Source organism: Peromyscus eremicus, chromosome X (assembly GCF_949786415.1).
Source record: "Peromyscus eremicus chromosome X, PerEre_H2_v1, whole genome shotgun sequence".
Lineage (NCBI taxonomy): Eukaryota > Metazoa > Chordata > Mammalia > Rodentia > Cricetidae > Peromyscus > Peromyscus eremicus.
This window is the reverse complement of record NC_081439.1, coordinates 20,048,612-20,075,332: the sequence shown is the minus strand read 5'-3', so window position 1 is coordinate 20,075,332 and position 26,721 is coordinate 20,048,612. Positions and strand designations below refer to the sequence as shown.

Sequence of the window (26,721 nt, the reverse complement as noted above, 5' to 3'; positions counted from 1 at the left end):
AGTTATAATTTGCCTGAAATCTTGTGGAGTTTACAGAGGAGTCAAGACCTGAGTTTGTCCTATAGATTTCAAAAGTACTGTCTTAAAAAACATCCCAGGGATTGGAACTGTCAGCTTTCTTTTTAATGCCATTCAATGATGTTTATGATGGTATATTCTTCAGCACAATAAAGCTAAGCTTTCAAATACTCTCAGCTCAAAAGCATCTTTATTATGCAAACATTAGAGATTATGTGTAATGCTTAAAATATTTTGTGTTCATAAAGACTGTGCTTTTCCTTACGAGAACCCTCTTTATGATTGGAAATTTAAAATTGGTTACTGAGAAGCAAGAATGTTGGCAAACTTTTCAAGCTCCAACTTTGCTATGTGTTTCTGCAGTAGTGTTCATGGGTGAGAAGTGGGGTGTTTACCTTTTCCTGAACCATCCTTTCTAATGCTCATTGTAGTAGTGCCATTAAGAATGGTATAATAGATAAAGGAAAGATATAGAACAGAGCAACATGGAAGTCGAAAGGATTAGCACCTGGGCTCATGTCATAGATTCCTTCCTTTAATCACTAAATCATCATCCTGCCTGTCTTTTATGCTGTTAGATGCAGCTTAGAGTGTGAAGGCAACAGCATCAGCAACAGCAGGTTGCATAACCTTGATCTTTCTATCCTACTGAAACTGAATCTGTTGGGCCTTATTGATTAAATAATATGGGAAATAATAGCGAAGAAGCATAATGTTTTCATTATTGCAGAGCAAAGTGAATATACATTATTGTGTGAATAAATGGATGAACAAAATAGAATGATCCATGTGCCATATTTTATTTTTATGATGTGATGGCACTTGATGTTTAGGATAATAGGAAAGAATTATTTCTCTTTAGTAGAAAAAAATCACCTGTGCTTTATGGTAAATCTTATAAATGCTTTATGGATTGGGTGATTATTTCATTCAATTTCAGCTAGTTGCTTCTTAAAGCATTAATGTCTGGTTTCCATTTTGGCTGGTAATAATTTCAGAACAAATGCCTTGTTCCTAATGCAATGTTAATATGACTTGAATTTACAAAATGGTATTCATTGTAGCATGATAAAATTATATTCTATCATGTTCAGTAATTTCAGATGAGAGATATGTTCAAGAAATTGATCACCAGACTATTTATTTTAAGGGATCAGGTGTTATTTTAGTTGAGATACTAATTTTTAAAAGAGAAATATTACTGAATTACTTGTGGCCAACTTACAAATAGACATAAAATTGAAGAGTATTTATTTCTTCCTCTGCTGCTTTGTAAATCCATTGGAGTGGAAATAAATGCTTATTGTTGACTAAATTTGGAAACCAAGAAATGTATTCTAAATAAAAATTAAAAAACCATTTATGAATTATGAATATTGCATTTATCCTAATTATTAATATTCTCAAAATATTTTTTAAACTAAACTCCAAGTTTTCCTGTAATAATTGAATGAGTGCATATCTGAATCATCACAATGAAGCGCTACCAGGATCATAAAAAACCCTTTTGAACAAAAGAGGCTATCATAGCCTGGTAGGGAGCAGCTTTGGAGAGATGGGAAATGGGAAGCATTTATTTCATTGGGCATTTGAGTTTGAAATTGGCTCTTGAAGTTTCAACGGCAAATCATGAAGCATGTAGATTGTGTTGGCTTCACACTTCTAACTAGAAACCCTAACTCATTTCAGGACTTAATATTTGTAGCTATTTGGAAAAATAATATATTTATCTTCCTGCAAAAGAATCACTCTTCCATGTAAAAAGGCCACAGTATCAAGGGAACTCCAGGAAGGTAGTGGAATGTGTTGGGGACCAGCAAGCTATTCTTTTAAATCAGTGCAGTGGAAAAGAATTTCCGGCTTCCCAACCTACGTTCCTAGACTGTACTTCTTCCTTTTCCTCTTCCTGAAGTTGTCCTTGTATTCAAGTCTGAGTATTCTTGGGGAAAACAACATTCCCATGCTAGCTGGGGCTAAGAAAACGCTCAGCACAGAGGTGACTCCTCATTGTTGTAAATTCAATCAATGAATTCCTTCTCGGGTGTTAGGAGGAAATGCTACATTCTCATAAGCCCACCCCTCATCCTGGGGGTTCACTTTGGCTTTTCTTTAAAAAAGTGAAACCCTTGAAGCTCTGCTTCTCCCCCCATTGTTTTGCCAACCTGTTTTACAAGCAAATGAAATAGCCTTGTGATTGTGTAAGTGCTGAATCTTTGAAAAACTAGAGAAGAAAGAGTGTAAAGGCCAAGGCTGTTTGGGATTTGGGAGATAGAGGCATTGAAAGAGTAACCTCAGAGAGACTCTGACAAATGTTCGTGTGAAGTTGATGGCTGGGGCTCTCTAAACCATAGGTTTGAACTGCTCTGCTTTGTTTCTTCCAGGAGAGGATTACAGTAAAAGCTCCCTCAGGTCAAGTTTGAAATTACTGTTATCTAGAGCATAAAACAAGCTTATGAGAAGTGATCAAAATTTGGGTCAGGAACTGGATGTGATCACAGATGCACACACACACACACACACACACACATACACACATACACACACACACACACACACACCTACACACGTGCATGCACGCATGCGCATACACACACACAATTTCAGCACTGGGGGTTCTCAGGCAGGTGGATGGATTGTTCAAGGCCAGCCTGGGCAACATAGTGAAATGCTGATTCCAAACAAAATGGGGGGGGGTCAATTTAAATTTAAAAAAGAACTAGCTGCAGAACTTACTTTTTGTAGGTCAAATATGGATTACAGTTCTTATTACCACATTCTCCTACCGATTTTCTTTGAAAAATCAGAAAACCTATTTTATTGCTTAAGAAAATACTTAGAGTCATTACTCTTGTTTTTGTAGCAAATACAACACATTGTAAAGACCACTTGGGGAATTGTTGGTGACAATGACTATCAATCCACACAGAGATAGTAATGGAGAACAAATAGATAATTGTGACCAGTTACCATTGTTGTTTTGGGAAGATAGAGGCCCAGCTGACTGTCTTTGTCCAAGGTCTAATCCACCAGCTTGTCAGTGTGCTATCCTTGACTCTTTTGATTAATCTTGCCTTGATTGTAATCACCTTAATTTTTTAAAACTCTGTGTGTGTGTGTGTGTGTGTGTGTGTGTGTGTGTGTGTGTGCATGTGCTACTGTATCTCTTATATTGATATCAGAGAACAATTTGTGGCAATTGGTTCTCTTCCTCCTCCATGTGCATTCCAAGGGTGGAACTCAGGTCCTCAGGTGCAGCAGCAAGTTCCCTTACTAGATACACCATCTCTCTGGCCTGTAATCAGTCTGCAATCACTTTTAAATTATCTTTGACTCCTTTGTTTTTCTCCCTTAGTTTTTCCTTCTCTTTTAATGGTAAATTTGTTTCCTTTTTGGCCTTCTGTGGATTTCCAATATTGGTACATAGAACACAAGACCTTTTGTGAGTGAATTAAGCATTTTTAACTAGATCTCTGCTCCAGTAGTGGACTGTATGAGTTAAGAGGAATGATGGGGATGAATTATCATGAAAGATGATGAACATTTTTGCTCTAATTAATTGTGCCATTTTCTATTGTGAAAGTATTCTCTCTTTGTAGAGACATTGGCAATTGCTTCATCCATAGAATTGGACAAAGGCCAGCATCCAAATATATATACACACATAAAAACACATATATAGACACAGAAACACACACACACACACACACACACACACACACACACACACTTTTTAAGTCTTGTGGACATGTGTGTGATCTGAATGAAGTAGATCTTGCTGTGGGCAACTTCAGTATCTAAATTTGTATACAAATTTTAGTCCATCGCTACTTGCAGAGAAAAGTCAGATTCCCAGTCCATTTGACACCCAGCAAGGATGTTGTCAGGGATTATTTAGAGTTAGATTCCACGCCTTTAAACCAGACCAGCAAATTCCTATTCATGCATATATCTCTAAAAGGGTAGCAATGTGATTGGACAATTGTCAGCATTCAGAAACTCTATTGTGGCCACTACTATAGTGAAATTGATTTATCAGGTTCAGGTCTTGGGATTCCTGTGACACAACTACAAAAGAACCAACGGTCTGTATTAAATTTCATCATTTCAGAAAAACTCCATTTTGTGGGTCCATTGTGTATATTACTATATCTAGTTTCTGCCACCAGGCTTACTACAATTAATAAGTTATGAAGAAAACCTGTTTTTCTCAGTGTGAATTAAAGTGATTGTTTATAAAAGTATTATCTAACACATACTTGTATTCAATGCTTTGGGGGTAAAAAATTATTCATAAGAGTCATTGAATCATTTTACTTTCTTAAAATTCATGAGAAATAGAGAGAAGATAACAGCAAAAGTCTTCCAGTAAACTAGAATTAGGAAATACTTTTATGACTGAATTGATAATGCTTTTATAACATTCCCAAGTTCAAGCTTTGAAACATTAAGAATGACATCCAAAATATTCATCATCTGTTAATCTTTATAATTTCAGCACAATGGAGTTTTGTGTTATATATTCTGAGTTCTACCAGATGACTCAGAGTGGAGTTTGACCTTGCTAAATCGAACGTGGAGTACTAGGCCTAAACTAGGGCTCAGGGGCTGAGCAATAATAATAAGGAAGGAGAAAATGTGGTTTTTCTATTGTGTCCTAATGTGGTCTCTCTACACAATAAAGGAATTCTTTATAGTACCTCCCTTAAACTATGCTACATGCAACATCATTCTTTTGAACGAGTAACCTATTGGGTAGCTAGAGCAGTACTGATTTCCCTGGCATGATGTAAAGAATACTGGGAATAGGTAAGCATGACAGATGACTCACTTGGTAAAGTGCTTGACATACAAGCACGAAGACGCATGCTTCATCTCTAGCACCCACACATAAGCGAGGCATGGCAGTGCACGTCTATAATCCCAGTGTCATGTGGGGCTAGTGGAAGTAGAGACAAGCAGATCCTTGAAGCTTGCTGACTAGCTAATTTGGCTAAGTCAGTGAACTTCATGATCAGTGAGAGACCATGTCTCAAAAAAAAAAAAATTAAAAAGAAGAAAGTGAAGGAGAGCATATCAAAAGATGCCTGACATTGACTTGTGGTCTTCACAGGTATGCTCACACACATGTATGTGCAAATGTATACATGTGAAACACACAAGAATAATATGAACAGTTTATGATACACTTTAAAATGGTCATCAGTTAGCTATAACTCAGCTTTCACATAAGATAAGCTTAGCTGGATGGATTCAGATGAGCAGGTCCAAGATGAAAGGTGACCATGATGAGCCGATAGGAGCTTGGCTTTCTCATGGCTTGCTCCTGTTCGGTCCATTCAGAGATAAGCGTGATCACAATAAGCAACAATCATTAAGTAACTTAGCCAAATTTTTTTGCTTCTATGTTTAATATATACTTTAGATTATTTTCCTCAATTAATGGGTAGCAAAATGTTTTCTATATGACAATCAAGCCATTTATGTGTGTAAAATAATTATACATTATGAGAAACACAGGACATAGTATCTAGTACCCTCATTCTATGGACTTTTATTTTTAATTGTCAAATGTAGGAAAAACGGAAGAGGCTTATTCTAATTTTAAAATAATTGTGTCATGCATACAAAATTCCCATTAACAAGAGTGCAATTGTAGCACTGCTTATTTCTGTTTGAAATAGAAATTTGAATTTTTAAATTCAGCTATTTAAATGGCTTGAAGCTGCTATTGAATGCAAAAAGCTCGCAGTGAGGAAGAACTCACAAAGGATGTACAACCAAGTGAGGCAAGGTCTAAGCCTGGGAATGTATGGTAGAACTTCCATTCTGCTTTAAAAACTATTTTACTAGCTACAATATCAAGTTCTTATATAAAAGATGATGAAACTCTCATGAAGGCATAATTCTCTGACTAGGCAAGGTATTGTTAGGCCATCACAATGTTCTTTGGTCTATTTCCAAAGGATTGGGAAAATGGTGTCTCCTTCATGAATGCTGGTATCAAGAGGAGAATATTATTGTATAAAGCTATTAAATTTCCATAACCAAGTATGTATTAGAGAATAGCGAAAGCAAAAGTAATAGGATTTATACACATGTACCCTGAAAACAACTATGGTCATTTGAAAAGATCATATACTCTCTTTCCCCCCCCTTAAATAGTTGTTTATTGGCAGTGGTCTGGAAGGGATGGCAGAATTAGCATTCACAGACAACACCACACACCAGTCACGAGGGCAGCATAAGAGTGATGGGAAAGTGCCAGAAGGCCCCCTCTTGAATAGCAAGTGGGTAGGAAGGAGGCTGGAGTGTCGATGGGGCAGCCTTAGATCACCTCTGCTTAGTAGGCATGGTTAGAGATGAAGAGAGATTCACTGGCTGCCGCTCCAGACTGACCACTTGGGGTATACTTTCCTTGACAAGCGAGGCTGTTGGCCAGGACTCGCTTGATGTACTCCTCCTGGGCAGCCTTCAAGTTTTCCTTCTTCCCACCCCAGGCCTTCAGAGCAGAGGCCTGCAGGGCTCTGCCGTAAGAGAAAGTCAAGACCCATGGCTTCAGCAGCGGGCACTTGTTGATAGCATTGAGGTTGGCGGACGCCTCTTCCTCACTCTGCCCTCCAGATAGGAAAGTGATCCCAGGCACAGCAGGGGGCACTGTGCGACGAAGTGCTGTGACAGTTGCCATGGCAATCTCCTCATTGGAAAATTTCTGGGTACAGGCATGGCCTGGGGTGACCATGTTGGGCTTCAGCAATGTGCCTTCCAGATAGACATGGTGGTCACTCAGAGCCTTGTAGACAGCAGCCAGTACCTTCTCAGTTACATACTGACAGTGCTTTAAGTCATGGTCCCCATCAGGGAAGATTTCAGGCTCCACAATGGGTAAAATGCCATTCTGCTGGCAGATGCTGGCATAACGGGCCAGAACATTGGCATTTTACATGATGGCATGGGCTGAGGGAGTGTGTTCCCCAATCTTTAGCACACAACGCCACTTAGCAAAGTCAGCTCCATCCTTCTTATACTGGGCACAGTGTTCAGACAGCCTATCCAGCCCTTGGGTGGTGGTCTCGCCATTGGTTCCCGCCAGGGGCACCACGCCTTTATCTACCTTAATGCCCACAGCACCACCCTTGGACTTGATAACTTGGGGGAAGGGACGTCCATCATCCGCCTTCTGGTAGAGTGTTTCGTGGAAGAGGATCACCCCCCGCCCCCAATGCAGGGATTCACACGGTCATCAGCAGTCAGCAGCAGCTGGCGGTAGAAGCGCCTGTTCTCTTCCGTGTTCTCAGTGCCAATGGACTGCAGCTGCTTGGCAATGCTTCCGGTGGACTCATCTGCAGCCAAGATGCCCTTGCCTGGAGCCACAATTCTATGAGCGATGTCAGTCAGCTCCTTCTTCTGCTCCGGGGTCAATGCTGGGTATTGGTAGGACATGGTGCCAGTGGTAGCACGTTCCTGGCGCAGGAGTGGGCAGGGTGTAGGGGTGCGATCTGCCGAGTATGGCCGTGGGTAAGCGAAAGGACTGAGGAGCGAATGCCGATAGTCACCAGAACCCCATTCTGTGGTACGTTCCAAAAGAATGCAGCCTATTCAGCTGAGGGAGGTGGGGCATATACTCACTTTCTAATATAATTATCTCAACAGCCTTTTCATGTAAACATTATCATATTGGCCATAGGTATGTAGCTTGAAGCCAGACAAAACAAAACAAAACAAAAATCAACTAATAAAGAAATGAGGTAAGCCAGTCATGGTAGTGCACACCTGTAATCCTACATTCTCAAGACTGAAGCAAGAGGACCATGACTTTGAAGTCATCCTGGGCTACATTCTGAGTTTCAGGCCAGGTTTGTGAACACAACAAAATGAGATAGAGAGAAGAATATGAACGAGAATGCGTATGAAGTTCCCTCCAACAATGTAAAGTGATTGGAGTGGTTCCTGAACTACACAAAGTAGGTGATAAAATGAAAGTGGTGATTGGAATGATAGATCCCTGGGAGAAGTCGCACTAAATTATGCCCAGAAGACCTTCACAAAGGCTCAGTAAGTACACAAACACATCTGTGGTACAAGTAGAATCAAAGAGTCATCAGTTCTGAAGTATTCATAAATCTTTGGTCATTAACCATTGTTGTGGTTACCCCAACTTCTTTGAGACAACAAATTTGCTTCCTTTAAAGAGTTGTTTTTCATTCTCACATGGAAGTTTAACATACGTATCCAAGACAAAAGACCTAAATAACACCATAGAATCAATATTTCATGTTATAATTTAACATTTGTATGTCAATGATGTATAGAATTTAAGAGATGACATTTTACAGAAATTTGAAATTTTTTTTGTAATTTTCGCTTTCAGATTAAATTTAAAACATAATTTGTTTAGATCTGTAATTTTAAGCTGAATGTCTAATTTATGGAACTTATAGAAAGCTACTTAGGACTTGGGAAAGATGAACTTTTTAAAGGTTTCATTTTATCCTTTTAAGAATTTGAAGTGATCATAAAGTAAACTGAAGATGAAATTTATAAATGCAGTTTACTATTATGTTTCAGGAATTTGTTGGTAAAATATGAGCAATGATTGTCTGGGGTGAGCATTGCCTGGAAGAAGGGCTTGAGGGTGTTTTGTGGGATTATAGAAATGTCTTATATCTTGGTTGTGTTGGTCATGAATATCTGTTTAGGTATCCCTTAAAGTATGTGCATTTCCTTGTATGAGAGTATTTACTTCATTTTTAAAAAATTACCTTAATTACCCGATTTGTAGATGGAATTGTTTATTTAATGAAGTTGGATCTGGCCAGCTTGAGTTAAGGATGCCCTATAAGTGACTGTTCTTGGTTTTATAAAATGTATTAGATTTATAAGTAGATAATGAGATTTATTTAAAAGCTTAAGAAAAACTATATAGTTAATGACTTGTATAGATGTACTCCTTGTACAAAAATTCCCATGGTCTGTAAGTCCATGTCTAGGCCTTTCCTACTTGGCAGGATTTCTTGGGAAGTATGCCAGGCTTCCTAGGATGTCTACAAATGGTATAATATCTGCTGATGGCTCTTGGTGCACTAATAGCATTTTCTAAGGCATCACCTGCATCCTTCTGTCTGCCCTCCAGCAGTAGCTTATTTGCATAAATCTGCATGCCAGATAAATTGTCACCCTAAAGAGCAGAAATGGGCCTTCCTTGAAAACATTATACTCATTATACTCTGCAGTGGCATATTTCAGTAACCACAGATACCCAGACACAGCCTGTGGGTGATAAACACACCTGCCAGGATCTTGTCCAAATTGAGGAATGTGGCACCGATAGGGGCAGGAAGACGGAGTTAGCAAAGCAAAGAACTAGAAGGCAGATGTCCATCTGGGGCATTCTGGAGCCATTAAGAGAGGTCATAGAAGGTCTTTCCAACCCCTCACTGTAAACCTGTACCTTTCCTTTTGATTTTCTGGATCAATGATTCTCAACCTGTGGGTCTCAACTCCCTTGGGGGTTGAACAACGCTTTCACAGGGGTCGCTCAAGACCATCAGAAAACACAGGTATTTATGTTACAATTCACAACAGTAGCAAAATTACACTGCAACATGAGGAACTGTGTGTATTAGAGGTCACAGCATTAAGGAGGTTGAGAACCAATGTTCTAGATACTCTCAGAAACCTCTCTTGGTTCTAAAATCAATCTGATAGCCAGACTGAATGAAGTTGGGGGGAAATGCTTTTAAAAGAATTATTTGACACGTGAAAACTAGTTAAAATGACAGAGGTGTAAAAGTGACTTATTGAGTCATCTTTTAAAATATCAGACTGTTCCTACACACACACACACACACACACACACACACACACACACACACACACACACACACAGAGGGGTGAGACACTACACCATATCCTCTGAATCAACAACCAAAAGACATTCAAAGTCAATAAAACTTGCTTCAGTTATCATCATGAGTATGCTGGTAGCATCTCCTTCATTCAGGGAGAAACAAGAGCAGCCTCGTTTCCTCTTGTTTCCGTTCATTTGCTGCTAAGACTGTTGCAAAGATCTCTGGAAACCACTAGCCTTGGTTTCCTTGCAGTCTGGAAGTTGATTGCATAACAGGCTTAATTCATTGGCAAAAATCAAAATATGTACTGAACAAAGGTGCAGTAGTTCCAAGCTTATAGATAGGGCTTGCATGAGGAAAGTATGGGATCATTGGATTTTGGTGCAATTAGTTCTTCTTTTAGCACATTATACAAAAATAATGATGCCAAAGGGATGCCATCCTGAAGGAAGATGGGATCTGTGTGTTTATTTTTTTTTTCATGGATTTGCCATCATCATGAGCTATTGTGAGTAAAAGAGTGGGTTCAGGTAGACAGTAGCAACAGATGCTCCTATAAAGAGGACACATGTAAATGCTAGCCTGGAATCAACCCCTGGCTACTGAAGCAAAGGATCACTTTAATGTTTGCAGAATCAAATGGCTTTTCCCTTCTGCTTTTCATGAACTGGCCTTAAAGGATTCTCTTGTTTGTGGTTTAAAAAAAATTAGAACTATGCCAGTGAGGCCTGCCTTTAAGCGTTCTATTAAACAATAAGAAGGCTTTGTTCTTAGCTATAAAATTAAAGCAAGCAGTGTTTCCACTACCTGGCAGAATGCCTTCCCTAGCCTCTACCCAACCTTGATCTTCACACACTGAACAGAGCCTGCTGTTTCCCAGGTAGGAAGGTGAGAAAGCAACGTATTCCTGGCTTGTATATAGAAATATAGCTGACCTTTCAGATAATGGAGGTGTTGAACAGCTGGGGAAGGAGCAAAGGAAAGACAGGGAGGTAAGGAAGGGATAGATAGATAGATAGATAGATAGATAGATAGATAGATAGATAGATAGTAGATTTTGAGATGGAGATTTCTTCAAGTGCTGCTCCTTAACTCAAAATTTTTTTTTAATTAGCTGTAGTGCAGATCTTTAACCTTCAGAACGATTGCTTTAGAAAGTCAACGATAATTTCACAATGAGTGGAAATGATGGAAGCAAGGAGTCTCTAAATAAGGAAACACACACATATGCATACATGTTACACACACACACACACACACACACACACACACACACACACACACACACAATGTTGTAGTCTGGCTCTTGCCCAAGTATAGACAAGTTGCGTAAGTGAAGCACAAATACTCATATGTGGAGTGTGGCCCTGAAGTAGGGAATGGCCATGGTCAATATAGAAAGCACTGTCAGACACAGTCTGTGTGCTTCATATTTAGTCCTAAGCTATTAGAGCTACGGAGCAAAGGGGATGAATGTGGCACCAACTCCTTCTAGCCTCCTCTAGAGCTGGGCATATGAAACCATTGGAAGAAAAATTATCTTCTAGAGCTAGTCTTAGGAAGAGTGTAGAGGGCCAGGCAGTGGTGGCACACGTCTTTAATCCTAGCACTTGGGAAAGAGAGGCAGGCAGATCTCTATGAGTTCCAGGCCAGCCTGGTCTATAAAGGGAGTTCTAGGACAGCCGGGGCTGTCATACAGAGAAACCCTGTCTCAGAAAAAAAAAAAAAAAAAAAGAAGTGGGAGGAGGAAAAGGATCAAAAGAAGATGACAAGAAGAGTGTATGGCACCTATGGTTATCAGTGCCTTGTCCGTGTGAGACTTACTGAACCTGCCTCCCTTGGTGTGGGGTTTTCTTGGCCTCTCCCAGAGAAGTCCAGAGGAGGTGAATTCCTTGCCTGTGCTTAGAAGCTTTTGACTCGCTCCTGGTGGGACATGTTAGATAAATCCCTTAGCTTCAGTGATTCTCAGAGTTGCCTGTTGTTTTTAATCTCTAGTTGCCCAGACTGAGCTTGGGTAGGCACACTGTTGTCTTCATACCTTCCCTTGTCCACTTCCCCACTTCCTGTAGGTATTTCTCATCAAGTATCTGTGCTTCCGTTCTCATCTTATACCATTTTTCAGTAACAGCAAAGTCATAGACTGCATCTAAGATGGAATGATAGCATGAGTGCTTTCTTTGTTTGTGACCATAGTCCACATATCCAATTTCTGCAACCCATCCTCTATTTTGTTGTATTTGCATAAATATAGATACTAAAGCTTGGGAAACAAAGATATTCAGTAGTCAGCCTCTGTGCTACTGCTCACATTCTGGAGGGGCAACAGCCAGACAAGAGGTTTCATAGATATCACTTGTGGATGCTTCATGAAGATAGAACTATTTTTACCTTTTTCCAGTTGTACTTCCAAGTTGTATTAGTAATGTAATCAAGTACGTTTCACTCTCTGGAAGGAATGCTGAGGGGCAGGGACCGGTTCTCATTCTGAAGAACTTTACAGAGGAGCAGGTGGTAACTACACTGAAGTACTGCAAGCTTGACTAGAAATCCAACTCTGTATTTCTCCATCACATCACCACACAGGAATCATGGTACAAACTGGAAAGAATGCCACTTACCAAAATGACAAATGCAAGTGCGAGTAATGAATGTGAGACTGCAGACTAGAAGTTTCCTCTTTCCATTAGGAATCGCTTCCTTTCTCTGAATTGTGTTGCCTCTATCTTTTCTTTAACTCAACAAGCAGCTGTAAGTTATTTTCACCTTCAAAAGAAGCTTATTTTTACTAAATACACTTGTTGAAGATTACCTAACAGAGTGTTTTGAGAAATTTTAGGAAAAGGATTCGATAGACATAATTGTGCATGCCAGTTTAGTGGAGTTTTTTTTTTTTTATTCTATGTGCCCAGCCCAAACGGAAGGGTGTAGAGCATTTGTTTTATAAAGAGTATAATTAATAAGCTAAAGGAAGGAAGGAGATCATTGTTTTTGAATGAATTATGAGCAACACCTTCCATTCTGTTGCTTCGTTTTGGAACTGCTTTCCAAAAAGTTGCCATTAAACAACCTCAAATGTCTGTGCCATTAGTGCCAAGAATGTGACAGTGAAGGCTGAAGTCGTCTGAGTGTATCCCAGGAAATAGAGCATGGGAGGGCCAATGTTTGTTATAAATGTGACAGAAGTCTGCAGGACATAGTAGAGAAAATAAAAGCCAGGCAGCAGTGGAGGATTGTCAGCTTCAAAATGGAAACCTATTAATTCAGTAATTGCAAACTCTTCATGACTAGAAGGAAGACTAGGTTTACTGAATATCTACTATCTTCCAGATTGTTCACAGATGTCTTCATTGAAACTATGCAAATAAAGAAATCTTAGAGAAATTCATGCATTTTCACACTTTTCGCTTTAAAGCCAAGATCTGTTCTCTATGCTGAAGGATGGCAAACTATGACCCTAGAATTAAATCTTACTTGTCATCTCCTTTTGGTAAATAAAGTGTTTTTTGGCACACAGCCACACCTATGTGGTTATACATTGTCTATGACTGCATTTAAGCCTATAACAAGAATTGGTTAGATGCAACAGAGTCCATATGGTCCATAAAGTTAAAATATTTACTTTCTACTGCTTTGCAAGAATTTTTTTCCCACCTCCTGCTCTATATCATGGAAGAATCTCCTCAGCCCATCCTCTCTCCCAACTCAGTTGCATAGGAAACAACCTTCATGGGATCCACTTGGGATTTCAACGTAACTCCAAAAATTCTAGAGTTAGTCACCATGCTAACATGGCTTCCTGAGTTATTGAGCTGATGAAAGATGCAGATGTATTGATTAATGCTACAATGTCTTCTGGAAGACACAATAGGATGATTGGCCCTAGTACCTATCATTTTCATTCTATATGGACATTGCAGATAAACTGAGCTTAGAAACAGCATTGAGAGTGGATATGAACATAGCATTGCTATTTATGAAGCAAGTTTCAATGCTTTTTCATGTACTAACTCATTAGTTCTTGCCAGTGCTCCTAAGGGACTGATGTGAGGACTGTCCTGTACCCTGTAGTATGTTTAACAATATTGCATTTCCTCTGGGAGTTAAGAATCTGTGTTTTCTTTATGGATACAGGGAACCTGAAAAGTGGAGAGTTGACACGGACAACCAGGAACATACAGCTAGGGATTCACACAGACCTTACATTGCTCTCCTCGGAAAACATCTCAAGGTCCAGAGCTCTGGAGTGTCTCATTTAGCCTTTGGTCTCTCTGAATTATTTTACCATATTTGAAGATTTGGCTTTACTGAAATATTAGCAACAGCATCAACACTTGGAATGGACATGTTCTGTTACACTACTCTTGGGAATAAAACCCCCTTGTGTGAAGTTTCAAAGTTTTAGGCATTAGCAGTGGCATTTTTGCTGGGCAGTTTTATTGCCTTGTTACATTTGTATTTCGTTTATAGGAATTTTATTGCTCTACTCACTGTAGTAGTGTTACCGTTTTAATAGCATCTTATGACCTTGTTTATCCAACATTTGAGTTTTGTAATCTTAGAAACCTCAAGTAAAGATTTACCATGAGGATCCTGAGAATCATTTTTAAATAAATAGTAAGCACATAACAAACCCTATCTGAATATTCACTCAATAAATATGATTGATCTGCTGTGGTCCAAAAGATTTGCCACCATGGTGCTCTAATAGCTTATATCCACAGTTTCACTATGGTTACTTCCCACAAAAATCCCTTTAGGAAGGGATTCCATGTTTTAATCATGAAAAGCCATTGTTGGAATTGAATAGTCAAAAAAAATACTAACTATTAAGCTCTGGGATGTATCTTGGTGATAGAAGGCTTGCTTGGCACATTCAAGGCTCTGGATTCCATTCCCAGCATCACGAAAACTCACAAACTAAATTAACATAATGAACATTAAAGCTGTGTCTCTTGTGTTGCGTCTTCTGGTTTCTGCTCCTTACACAGAGACCCTGGGTACTGGGGCATTCTCTCTTTTGACTACTTGAGCACGATCTACAAGTATCTGAGTTTGGTCAAGAGAGTTTCAGAGTAAAGATTATATGTAAACATATTAGATGTATTACAGTAATACCGTCTGTGCTTACTCAGTTCTCCTTGGCTCAGCTTTATATACAAACTGAACTATTAGAATCCCTTTCATTGTTCCTTCTGGCAGCTCTGTCTAACTTCTGCCCCAGGGTCTGGAATGTTCATCACAGCTGCCTTTGGCAATAAAACCCAAAGCACCCTCAGATCCTCATATTTCTCTTTGCACCTGGTCAGCAGAGCACGGTGGGGCACAGAGCTGAAGTGTATGCAGTTTTCCCATCATTCCCTCATCTTACTGGCCAAATATCAGCTTATCCATATTGGAATGAACTCCTTTAGTGTGTTTGTTTTGGAGTGATATGGGATAACTAGGACATACTTTTTAAATACTGCTACCCGCTTTAGATTTAGATGCAGATTAAAAGTTACAGATGACTAGTATACAGAGACAAATGCTTTGAGGTCCAAAGCACAGCATCTACAGAACATCATATATGAATGTTGCAACCTTTGTCTAGGTCACCTTAATTTAAATCAGTGTGGAATGACCCTGCTTTTGATTTTACCATAAGAACTGATTTTAGGCAAACATACACTGTAGATGTATACTTTTAAAACTCACAGATGGCAAGGTTAACCACAGTCTCAAAGGAAAAGTGTAACTGTTTGGTGGTATAATTTCAAGATTGCACTAATTGTGGGCGAGTGTGTCCCTTGGGAGGTGTAATCCCCAAGGGTCATTATTCTTGTAGAATTCCTAGTACATTGAGCAATGCTCCTTTCCCCGTGAATACTCTGAAGTCAAATTTCCTGTCTCTAACACATTGACTTTATCCTGTCCCAGGCTTAGTTCAGTGTTCCATCTGTGTACAAACAGGAAGCCATCTATCAAATGAGTGTATCCCTTTGGCAGGAGGAATTGGGAGGTTCTACTTTGAAAGACTGTAGGTGGCTAACTCATTTCAAGCAAGCATTGTCAAATGAGAAAAAAATGAGGGTGTTTAAAGTACTGTTAGACACAACAACAGATGCTGGTGTGAATGCAGGGGTAAAAGAAACCTTTATTCACTGCTGGTGATAATGCAAAGTAGTATCTTCATCATGAAACTCAGTTTGAAGGTTCCTCATAAAAACTAAAATCGGAAGTACAACATGATCCCTGTATGCCACTCCCAGTGATGTACCCGAAGGACTCTGTATCCTACCACAGAGATACTTGCTCAGCCATATTTATTGCTATACTATTTACAATAACCAAGGTATAGAATCAGCCTACAGTTCCACTTACAGATGAATGGATGAAAACTGTTGTACATACACATAATGGAATTTTATTCCACATAAGAACAAATGAAGCCTTAACATTTGTCAGAAAATGGATGGTCCTGGAGATCATCAGAGTGGGTTAAATAAGCCAGATTCAGAAGTCCCATCATATTGTCCAGTGGACACATATTAACACACGGTTTTAAAAACAATCAAAGTAATAAATTAATAAATAAAGTGCACATTAGTTAAGTTTTCCCTGTGAGAAGTGGCCAGACATTTCCTCCCCATTGATGTTCCTTTTTCTAAGAGTTCCATGAAATATTTCTAAAGATTTTAGGGCCACACGTGTGTGAAAATTAATGATGTTTATACTCGGTACCATACATCTCATTTAGCAGTTAAATACAAGTCGAAAGAGCAAGTTTTAAGGAATAATGGAGACCATTTACAGACTGCTAAAGAACATTCCACAGACATATAGCCCAATTTTCAGTGTGTCTCTGTAATTAAATCCCTTTAATGTTTATATATTTGACAAGGAAAAAAATTGTCAACTTTACCCCACCCCTTCTGTGAAATCTTATAACACTATTAGACCATAAAACGTAGCAGGAGGACTTTTTATTGGGCACTGCTAACAGACTGATCTAGGAAAAAAAATAGTTAACCAATTTATGTTATCATTGACTTATGTAAGAAACTATGTATATTACCATAAAAGAAGGTAATCTCCGTGCTGACAATTTTGGAATTCTAACCAATTATCAATGTGAGGTGGACGTTAATGCAGAAGAGAGACCTGCGTGGCTGAATTTGATCTCTAGTCTAGGAGACTTTGGCCTTAGGTGTGCCTTCTGCACTTACTTCAATTTTCAACTTTCTCATTTCAAGGTCTGAGAAGCAACAAAATGACCCTATCACTAGGAGAAAGTGGGTCAGCAAGTCTTTACAGCAAGACTCTTCTGCTGTTCCTTGATTACGTAATTTCCCTTCCTAGTCTACCCTCCCTGCTCCCAAAATACTTAAGACAACTGTGAACTCACCAAACAGGTGGAAAATAAGAGCCTATCCTCATTATTTACTGGAATTGTGTTCTATCAAGCCACTATGACCGCTAAATTTCCCAATGCCATTGCTGTGTCTCATACACACATGGACAAAAAGGAATATAATCTTAAATCCTAAAACCTATCTTGTAGATTCTATTTTCCTTATTTTTTTAAGAGAGCAAAGGAGGGTCTGTAGTAAATGGCTACTGTGAAACCATCATGGTACTGGGTATTTGATTCATGTGCCTCCATCCCAATGCCAGAACCTTCCACATTGTCTCCATCCTGTTGATACTTCTGCACAAAAGCTGGCATAGAAGGCAGAGGATTAATACCATATCCCACCTCAGTTCTGAATACACAGGGCAATACATCTTTTTCAATGCTCTTTGTGAATGCAGTTGAAAGAGCCTCTGGTCCAGAGTTAAGGTTTAGCAAACAAAATGTTGCATACAGAATTGGCAACTATTGGGGATGGACTGATGCTATTTGTCAGAAGGTTAGCCTGGATATAACATCAAGAGAACCTCTAAATGCCCTGTCTGCATCCTTTAGCTCATTCCTTCTTTTCCTTCCTCTTGACTTGTCAAAGCATTCTCATCTATGCAATAAAATGAACTCTCTTCTCAGCCATGTTTAATCACATTACCCTCTCTAACTTCTTTCCTATAATGCCCCAATCTTAAATTTCTATTTTTTTACTTGCTCAATCTATTTCATATATTTTTATGTAAACTTCAAAACAACAATGACTTTGTCCTTTTTATCACATCAATTGGAATGCTGCTTGGTATCATGCAGAAGCCTGGGAGCTTCTTTGGAATGGATGGATGGATGACTAAATAAATGTCTGAATGTGATTTTTTTGTTTTGTTTTGTTTTTCGAGACAGGGTTTCTCTGTGTAGTTTTGGTTCCTGTCCTGGAACTCACTTTGTAGACCAGGCTGACCTTGAACTCACAGAGATCTGCCTGCCTCTGCCTCCCGAGTGCTGGGATTAAAGGCGTGTGCCATCACCGCCCAGCCTGTGATTCTTTCGAAGGAGGAGTGCCAGCTGTGCTGCAAGCATAGTCAGGACTTCAGCTGGCATGGCATTGGCTAGGGCACTTGAAGTCTTGAATAACAAATTGGGGGCTTATCAAAAGAGGGACAATGCATTCTTGGTTTTTAAACTTGAGGTTGTCTCTGACTTGAGAGGAATTAACTGGAGAGAGATGGAGCTGGTACTAAAGAAGAAAAGAAAACCACGGGGAGGAGATGACGGCCTTCAAGAGGAAAAAGGAAGCTGTGAGTCTAGATTTAGAGAAGGTATATGCTAAGCACATGGGAGAGGTCCAAAGAGAGACAAGGCAAAGCCAGCTGTGCCTCTTAATTTCAGGAGCTGACTTGATGTTTGCTTGTCAACATGCTTGAGAACAGTTGCAGTGAGGAGGCTGAGATGGGACAGATTCCAATTTTAAGCTATATTCATATTTTTATGATCAATTGATCTATATTAATATTTTCCTGACAAATCAAGGACTTTGAAGATCTAATTCCCCATTCCAATGTGGTCCAAATACAGGATGTCCCATTTATCTATATCCTACACTTAACTATAGTTTGGGAACAAAGAAAGACATTGATGACACAAAAGTGGAAGTGCATGTTGAGAAAAGAAGGTTTAGGGATGGTTTTTGCATGATTAGATGGCTCCGTGTGGAGCATTCCGTCAGCCACAATGATTTCTTTATCAAAAGGTATGAATCAGAAATGAAAGCTAAAATCATACCCAAGACCCGCTCCTTTCCAAACCAAACCTGGGAACTAGAAAGGCCTGATGACATCTGTTACCTTCTCATTAAAAAGAAATAAAATCCAATCAGATCATTAACTCTAACATGATATGGTAAAACTGTGGAAAACTTCACTTTAGGGAAATAATTTTAGAAATGTAGAATATTATCCAATTTCTTTTAGTCTACCTGTAGGAATGCTCTCAGTTAACAAAAATTTGGAACTTAATGCTAGTAGAAAAACAGATTCAACTTTTCTAGTTGCAAAGAAAAGCTGTGTGTATTCTTTTAAAAAAAATTGAAGGAAAATATGTGGCCTAAAATTGACACACCATGTTTCCAAATTTCTGGAAATATTGTTTCAAGGTGATGGTGATTGTAGTATCCAGTTTCTCAGAATATGTTTGGGTCAGCATGGTAGATCTCAGTCCACATTTTTTTAAATTCAGTAAGGTCAGTCAATCAATCCATCATAAAAATGAAATCTGTACAGTAGAGCTTCATGCTACTATGACAACTGTGGGACACTTTTTCTAATTTGCAATAACTCAAATTTCAGTCAGTTTTGAAAGAGGAATGGAGCTTCTGGCTAAGGATTCTGGATAACTGTAGTTTTGATGAAAATAGACCAAGGTATCAAGTATAACCTCAATCATGGTAGATGAAGGTCAGATGCTGAGGGTGACCAAGAGGGAAGATTCTAAATAACCAACTTAGCAGTGTTCCTGTTAAAAGGACATTCTGCAAGGAAGTACACAGGTGGACCTAGGAGAAGGTTCAGAAATCTCACTAAAGTTTGGTCAAGAAAAGAATTTCAATCATTGCTACATTCCAAACATCTCACTCCCTCCATTGTAATATGTTCATGTTCTCAATATGGGCTGTTTCTTTTCACAGCTTAGTTAGAATCAGTTACTAAATTACATTAAGGTTAAAAAAAAGAAAAGAGGCCGGGTGGTGGTGGCGCACGCCTTTAATCCCAGCACTCGGGAGGCAGAGCCAGGCGGATCTCTGTGAGTTCGAGGCCAGCCTGGGCTACCAAGTGAGTCCCAGGAAAGGCGCAAAGCTACACAGAGAAACCCTGTCTCGAAAAACCAAAAAAAAAAGAAAAAAAAAAGAAAGATAAGGCACTGATTGAGAGTAAGTTTTAAGTAAATATTTCAATATAAAACTAAATTTACTTAGAAAACCTCTAGGGGGACTAGAAATGATGACATAAAATAATGGTAAGATAAATTGAACCCAGTGATTGTCTTCCCTGAATTATCAGCCTGACTTCTAAATTCTGTAGCTGTCAATCCATTCTTTCTTTTGTCTTTGTTAGTTAGACAAACATTTAGCAAATACTTCTGTGATAATTTAACATAGAACACAGTGTCTCACAGTTTGTTATAGATGGCTGGTGGCCGTTGTCTTCTCAATAAAATGTTTTGTGTCATATTTATGTGGCATCTGTTAATGATCAAGAATAAAATTCAAGGAATCCTAGGCCACTTGAAAAGGGACATAGTTTATGTGAGCCGTGATGACTGGATGTTTATCCTGAACTCACAGTACTACTTCCAGTTTATCTCATTCATAAAGAATGAAATTACCCTAGCTCGTTACCAAAATCAAAAGAACTCATAACTGGCCCTTGTCTTCTTTGTGAGATATGCTAGAATCATCAGTGCCATTGTCTTCCTGTGAAACTTTACAGCTCCTCCTGTAGCTGTACTAAAATAATAAAGCTTGTGGATGTTATCTCCATTTCCCACAGCTGGGATTTCTGGGTTTCTGTCTGTGAATAAGCATTTCAGTGTGGTCACAAGGTGGAGGAAATAGCATGTACGCGCTATTTCCCAAGTAGAGTTGCCAAGAGTGAGCTAATTGTAATTCTCTGTCCCATACAATGCATCTCAAAGTTTCAAACACAGGCCATTCTGCATTGATCCACCTTTACATGAAGATGGTGTGCTTTCGTTTGTATAACCTCTGTGTCTAGATACATCAGGAGTAAGATTTAAAATTATGTCATAAAATGAATAAAGCATCAAGCCATCATCTTGTGATTTGATATCTTACAGGGATTAAATCCAAACATGAACATTTAAAACATGTTAAGTGAATATATAATGTAAACTGCTACATTGTTTCTGGGAAACTTCTGTTAAATATCTTGAGAATAATTTGTTCTGAAAAAAATTAATAAGATTAAGTGGTTTTTAAATTTGTTTTTCAAGTTTACCAAAATGGGAATTACACATATATTTCATTTCACCTATCAGTTCCCAACTAGTTGATAAGGGCAAGTCTGGCTTGGCAGGAAGAGTGTTGTAACTGATTTGTTTTCTGAGGATACAAGTCAGACAGGCATATAGGACCTATATTTGCCATCCTTGCAAACAGTAGGAAGGAGAATTAAAATTTAAAGTGTACATTCTGGCAATCTAGAGTTTACTAGAAGTGTATTAGTCTGTTGACAATAATATTTAACTAAAAGGCCAAATGAATGCCATTTTATTCATCCTGTAGGTCAATGCATCACGTCAAGAAGCCAAATTGACAGAAGAATGTGATCTTCTCATTGAGATCATTCAACAAAGACGACAAATTATTGGAACGAAGATTAAAGAAGGAAAGGTATGATTTCCTGGGCAGAAGTTTTTTTATATTTCTCACCTGGAGAATATATACTCCTATGCACATCTGCAGCTTTGAAAATATAAAATAATACACTCTGTATTATCCATCATTCCATCTTAGGTGTCTGCCTTAGTCTGTTTTGTGTTGCTGTAATAGAATATCTGACACAGAGTAGTGTATAAAGTAAAGAGGATTATTTGGTCCACAGTTCTGGTGACTGAAAATTCTGAATACCATTGCACCACATTTAGTAAGTGCCCCTGGCTGTATTACATCAGTGAGTGTCCATCTGGAATATATTGAGGATACAATTTCCCCACCTATAGTAGTGGTTCTCAACCTGTGGGTTGCGACCCCTCTGGGGTCAAAATGACCTTTTCACAAGGGTTGCCTAAGACCATTGGAAAACACATGTATTGGAAACACATTACATAACAGTAGCAAAAAATAATAATTATGATAATAAGTTCATGGTTGGAGGTCACCACAACATGAGGAACTGTATTAAAGGGTCACAACACTAGGAAGGTTGAAAAGCACTGATCTAGAGCATCATCATGTACCATGTTAATTCATCTCTTATTTCTGCCATCTTCTAGTTTCTCAGAGGCCTGGTTTCCTGAAATGTAGCCATCATTACTTGTTAGTATGCAAGAGGAAGGTAATTTGCTATTGCCATATGATTGCATGCAGATATCAATACTCTCCTAACCTGTATATATTTCTTTTGAAATTTTCTGTTTTTAATGATAAATTGACAAGTTAGAGTTATATATATTATTGGGTACAATGTGATGCTATGGTTTATGAACACAATGTATAATAATTAAATCAAAGTAACTTATTCATCACCTCGAATACTTATATTTTTGTGGTGATAGATTCTTAAATTAAATGCTCTGTTGATTTTGAAATGTTCAGTAGTTTACATTTGGCATATTTATTAGTCTGTGCAATGTATCTTAAAGTTTAAAAAAAAGCTTACTTATCCTATTTAATTGGCTGTGTACTCTTCTCATAATAGTTTCTATTGTGCTATTACAAATTACCATAAGCCTGGTAGCTTAGAACACTCTTACTGATTATTTTAGTATTATGGAGTTCAGAAGCCTAAAAGCAATCTGTTGCTGGAGTTATTTATCTCCAGTCCCACCCAGGCCCACACCACTCAGATCCAAATAAACACACAGATTTAAACTGTTTGGCCTAATGGCGCAGGCTTCTTGCTATCCAGTTCTTATATCTTAAATTAACCCATTTCTATCAATCTGTAAGTTGCCACATGGCTTGTGGCTTACCGGTACTTTACATCTTACTCCTCATTACGGCGGTGGCTGGCAGCGTCTCCTGACTCAGCCTTCCACTTTTAGTGAGGTCACATAGCGAGCCATAAGCAGAAGTCCAGCAGTGGTAGCACATCCTTAATCTGATCACATGACAGACATAGTCTCTGTATGGTCAAGGACACAGCCAAGAGTGGTGACACGAGCCTTTAATCCCAGTACCAACCATAGAGACCTGGAGGTCTGTATAGAAAGGCAGTGACGAGGAAGTCATGTGGCTGGGCTTAGAGCCAATGAAAAGACAGAACAGGAAAATAATAAAAGTGCAGGTTAGGCAGGAAGAAGCTCTCTCTCAGGTGGAAAACTACGGCTTAGTGATAAACTAAAGGGTAGTCAGTAGCTCTTCGCTAGTTCTCTGATCTCTTCGGCTATTACCCCTGTATTTGGCTCTGTGTTTCTTATTTACTAAGACTGTTTAAAAATCCCTATACAGCAATCTCCCTGAGTTAAAGGCTAGGTAGGTTCCTGCAATGTTGGTAAGCTATTTCTTTCCTTTCTAAACTTGTGCATGCCATCCACAGTCTTTGGCTCACAACTACTTCATTATAGCACTCTACCTTCTGTTTCCGTTCTCCCGTCTACTTCTCTAGCATGGACCTTCCTGTCTCTCTTTCATTAAGACTTTAGAGATTACTTGGAAGTCATCCACATAATCCTGAACAAATTCAACTCCTCAACATCCTTAACCCAGACATCTACAAAGTTCCTTTTGTATGGAAGGTAACATATTCAACGATTCCCGAGGTCCAGATGCAGACCTCACTGAGAGCCCATATTCAGATTGCAATGACACTTCAACATAACTCTCTGGCAAACATGCTTACCCTTACATAGCCAACACCTGAATTTCTTGGCATGGGAGTTCCCCTTATGAAATAGAGGATAGTGGTAAAAGGTATACCAGTTTTAGCCATGGTGGTATGTAAAGTTCATTCTTTGAAACACTCGCACCACTACAAACATACACCGTTAATAGAAATAGAATAAAATGGGACAGAGTGAAATAAGAGAAGTATTTCCATAGAGCAAAAACGGGGACAAAAGTACAGTGCTACAACTACGGCTCAAGGGACAGGTTTGGTCAAGAAGTGCAGCTGCAGTTCCAAGTCTGTGATTTAAAAACACTCTTGAAGTTTTGTAGGAGGGGACTAGAATTGCTTTTGATAGAGGGCAGAAACCAGACTTGTGCCTTAGTGCCATGGGCTGTAGAAGGCTTCTCATTCATTACAAGGGATTGGAGAAGATTATTGCCAATGTCTGCCTGGCATCATAGCTTTTGGCAAACTTCAGTTCTGGGATTCTGAAACTATGTCAGTTCTTAAGTGGGCCCTGGGCCCCACCAGTTCTGATATCACACAAGACAGGTGCCTCAGAGTCAGAGAGATACAACAGGATTCCAGAGTGCTGAGCCCGTGGGCCAGGTTAGGTGAAGGCAACTGTAAAAGCATTAGAGTAGACTGAGTAAGGGAGAGCAAGGTGTTATCTTCAGCTTCTTCTCTTTAAAACTGAAATGCTAAGCTCGGTTCCAAAGCAAACAAAAAAAACCTCTCAGTTTCTAAAACTACAGCCAACAAAATCAGCATCATTATCTTACCCCAAGTGAGATTAGTTTTGCAAGAGAGTAAGCCAAAGACTTGAAACAAAACAGTTCAGAGATTTTTTTAAATCATTTTTGTTTTAAAAGAGCAAGAAACACATGAAACCACAGAGAAAGGGATTTATAGAAGAAACACAGATAAATGAGCAGTTTTGCAGGTAAATACATAGACAGATACATGACAGAAAACAGCTACAAAAGTAATTGGGAAACCGAGTTTTGGCCTCCACTTGGAGAAGTTCATAAATGGAGGAAGGGGCAAAAGTGTCTGAGTGACATTCAAGCATGGCAGATGTCCATGGACTCAAAGATTAAACTAGATTGGTGTTTTAAATGCTAGGCCTGACCATGCTAGTGATTCATCACCTGGAGATTTAAAAACATTCCTTGCTTGTTAAAATGCAAATCACTGCTGCTCTGCCAATTACAACTCATTAACTAGAATATTGGAGGATGTGCCCAGACATCTAGAGTTTTCCTTTGAAAGGGTCCCCAGTGGATTCTTTTGCATACAGTGTTTGAAAATCTCTGATGCCACTGTACACTGACCTATAATTAAAAGTATGCCCTAAATGGTTCTCTCTAGAACATTCTTGTAGTTTCCCAGAATGCTCTCATTTTCTTTTGCTTCAATACATGCACAATTTAGAGAGGATTGTAGCTGGAGAATTTTTCTCCAGCTCCCACCGCCAAGTCCCACCAGTCCCGGAGCCCACTTATAAAATAAACACACAGACTCTTACATTATTTAAAATGGATTTTTCTTGTCTTTGTATGTCACTTTTAATTTCTAATACCTTGATAGAGGAAGCAGAAAAAGATAAAACTGAAGATCAGTCATTGTCACATTTGTAATACATGTGGTCTCTACTTCGCATATCCAAAGGATAAGACAGTGGCATGAAATACATCCAAAAGGATAGCTTGACCTCATTTTCTTTTGTTAGAATTGTATCAAACATCTTCAACTTGGCCGTGTAATTTAAATTATTCTTTATGTTATGTGATTAAATATTCCATTCGTTTAGTCTATTGTAGGGGCTATTAACTTATTTTTCCTTCTGGAATTTTCCCTTCCTCTGACAGTTTCTAATGGATGTTTTATAACATCCTGAATTAGACTGGATGGCTGCCTTGGCCTTGCCTCTATATATAATGTTGCCAGAAGCTCTGTTCTCTTTGGTGTAAAATGGTGTTATTTTGTTCAACTAAGGTACACAGTTATCCTGATAGGAACAAGAACTACCATTATAATGAATGATGTACTTTTACCATGCTTGAGATCACATACTCGTAGCTGCCAAGTTTGGACATTTCATTCTGACTCATTATTTTCATGGATTCTTCTCAACCTTGCCTGAAATCTTCGGCCTGCCACTTCTCAATTCAGCTGTAGTTTCTTTTGTTTGCTAGAGTACATACTTGGAATTGGATAATCCCTAGAGGCGTACAGATCTGACATCTCCTTCCTTCCTTTGCTTCAAGATTAGAGCTGTCCTGGGATGATAATGATGGCTTGGAGAAAGCAGAAATTTCGTGGAGTTAGCAGGAATTCTGGAGGGAGCCTGAGCCTGCTTTGTCTGTAAGACAGATTAACCAGGCGTCCTCCCTACCCTTTCACCCAAGGTTATTTTCCACTCCAGAATTATCAGAAAGCCAGCCAAAACCCGTCCCTTGTTGCATAGATGGGGGCAGTAGGCATGAGGTGATTCCAATTACTGGTCTAAATTTAACTTGCTTTCTGGCCGGAGGGCTCCAGCTTACAGCACATTTCAAACACTAGTGCCATGGCCAAATGAGTTACCTTGGACTTATCTTGGCCTGCCTGAGAGGTTATGGTCAATTACATTTGAGGGTCATTTTCAAGCAAGACAGAACCAGGAACTGGAAAGGAGGTTGTGAAACAAGTATGTGTTTTATCCCAAATGGGAAATGCTTATCAAAATAGTTATTACTTATCAAGAGCACAAAGTGCCTGGAAATGACGTTTATAGTGAGAGGAAACGGCCCAGCTGTGCTTTTTTTGGCTTTCTCTCATCAGTTCAATAGGAAAAATATTAATCAATGGGAAAAATGCTCCCTTTCTGTTAATTTAATACACAAGTTTTAGACAGTATGGAAAATAG

The 26,721-nt window shown here is 38.9% G+C and overlaps 1 protein-coding gene and 1 pseudogene across 2 annotated transcripts in view; one reads left to right on the top strand and one right to left on the bottom strand.

Annotated features, from left to right (window-relative positions):
- Positions 1-26,721, top strand: part of Mid1 (midline 1) — a 104,721-nt gene that overhangs the window by 43,658 nt on the left and 34,342 nt on the right. For both annotated transcript variants that reach the window (XM_059250191.1, XM_059250189.1), the window contains exon 3: positions 21,545-21,652. In XM_059250191.1, the coding sequence (XP_059106174.1) occupies positions 21,545-21,652 (108 nt within the window). The remainder of the gene's footprint in view (positions 1-21,544; positions 21,653-26,721) is intronic.
- Positions 6,168-7,467, bottom strand: LOC131898904 (fructose-bisphosphate aldolase A-like; annotated as a pseudogene).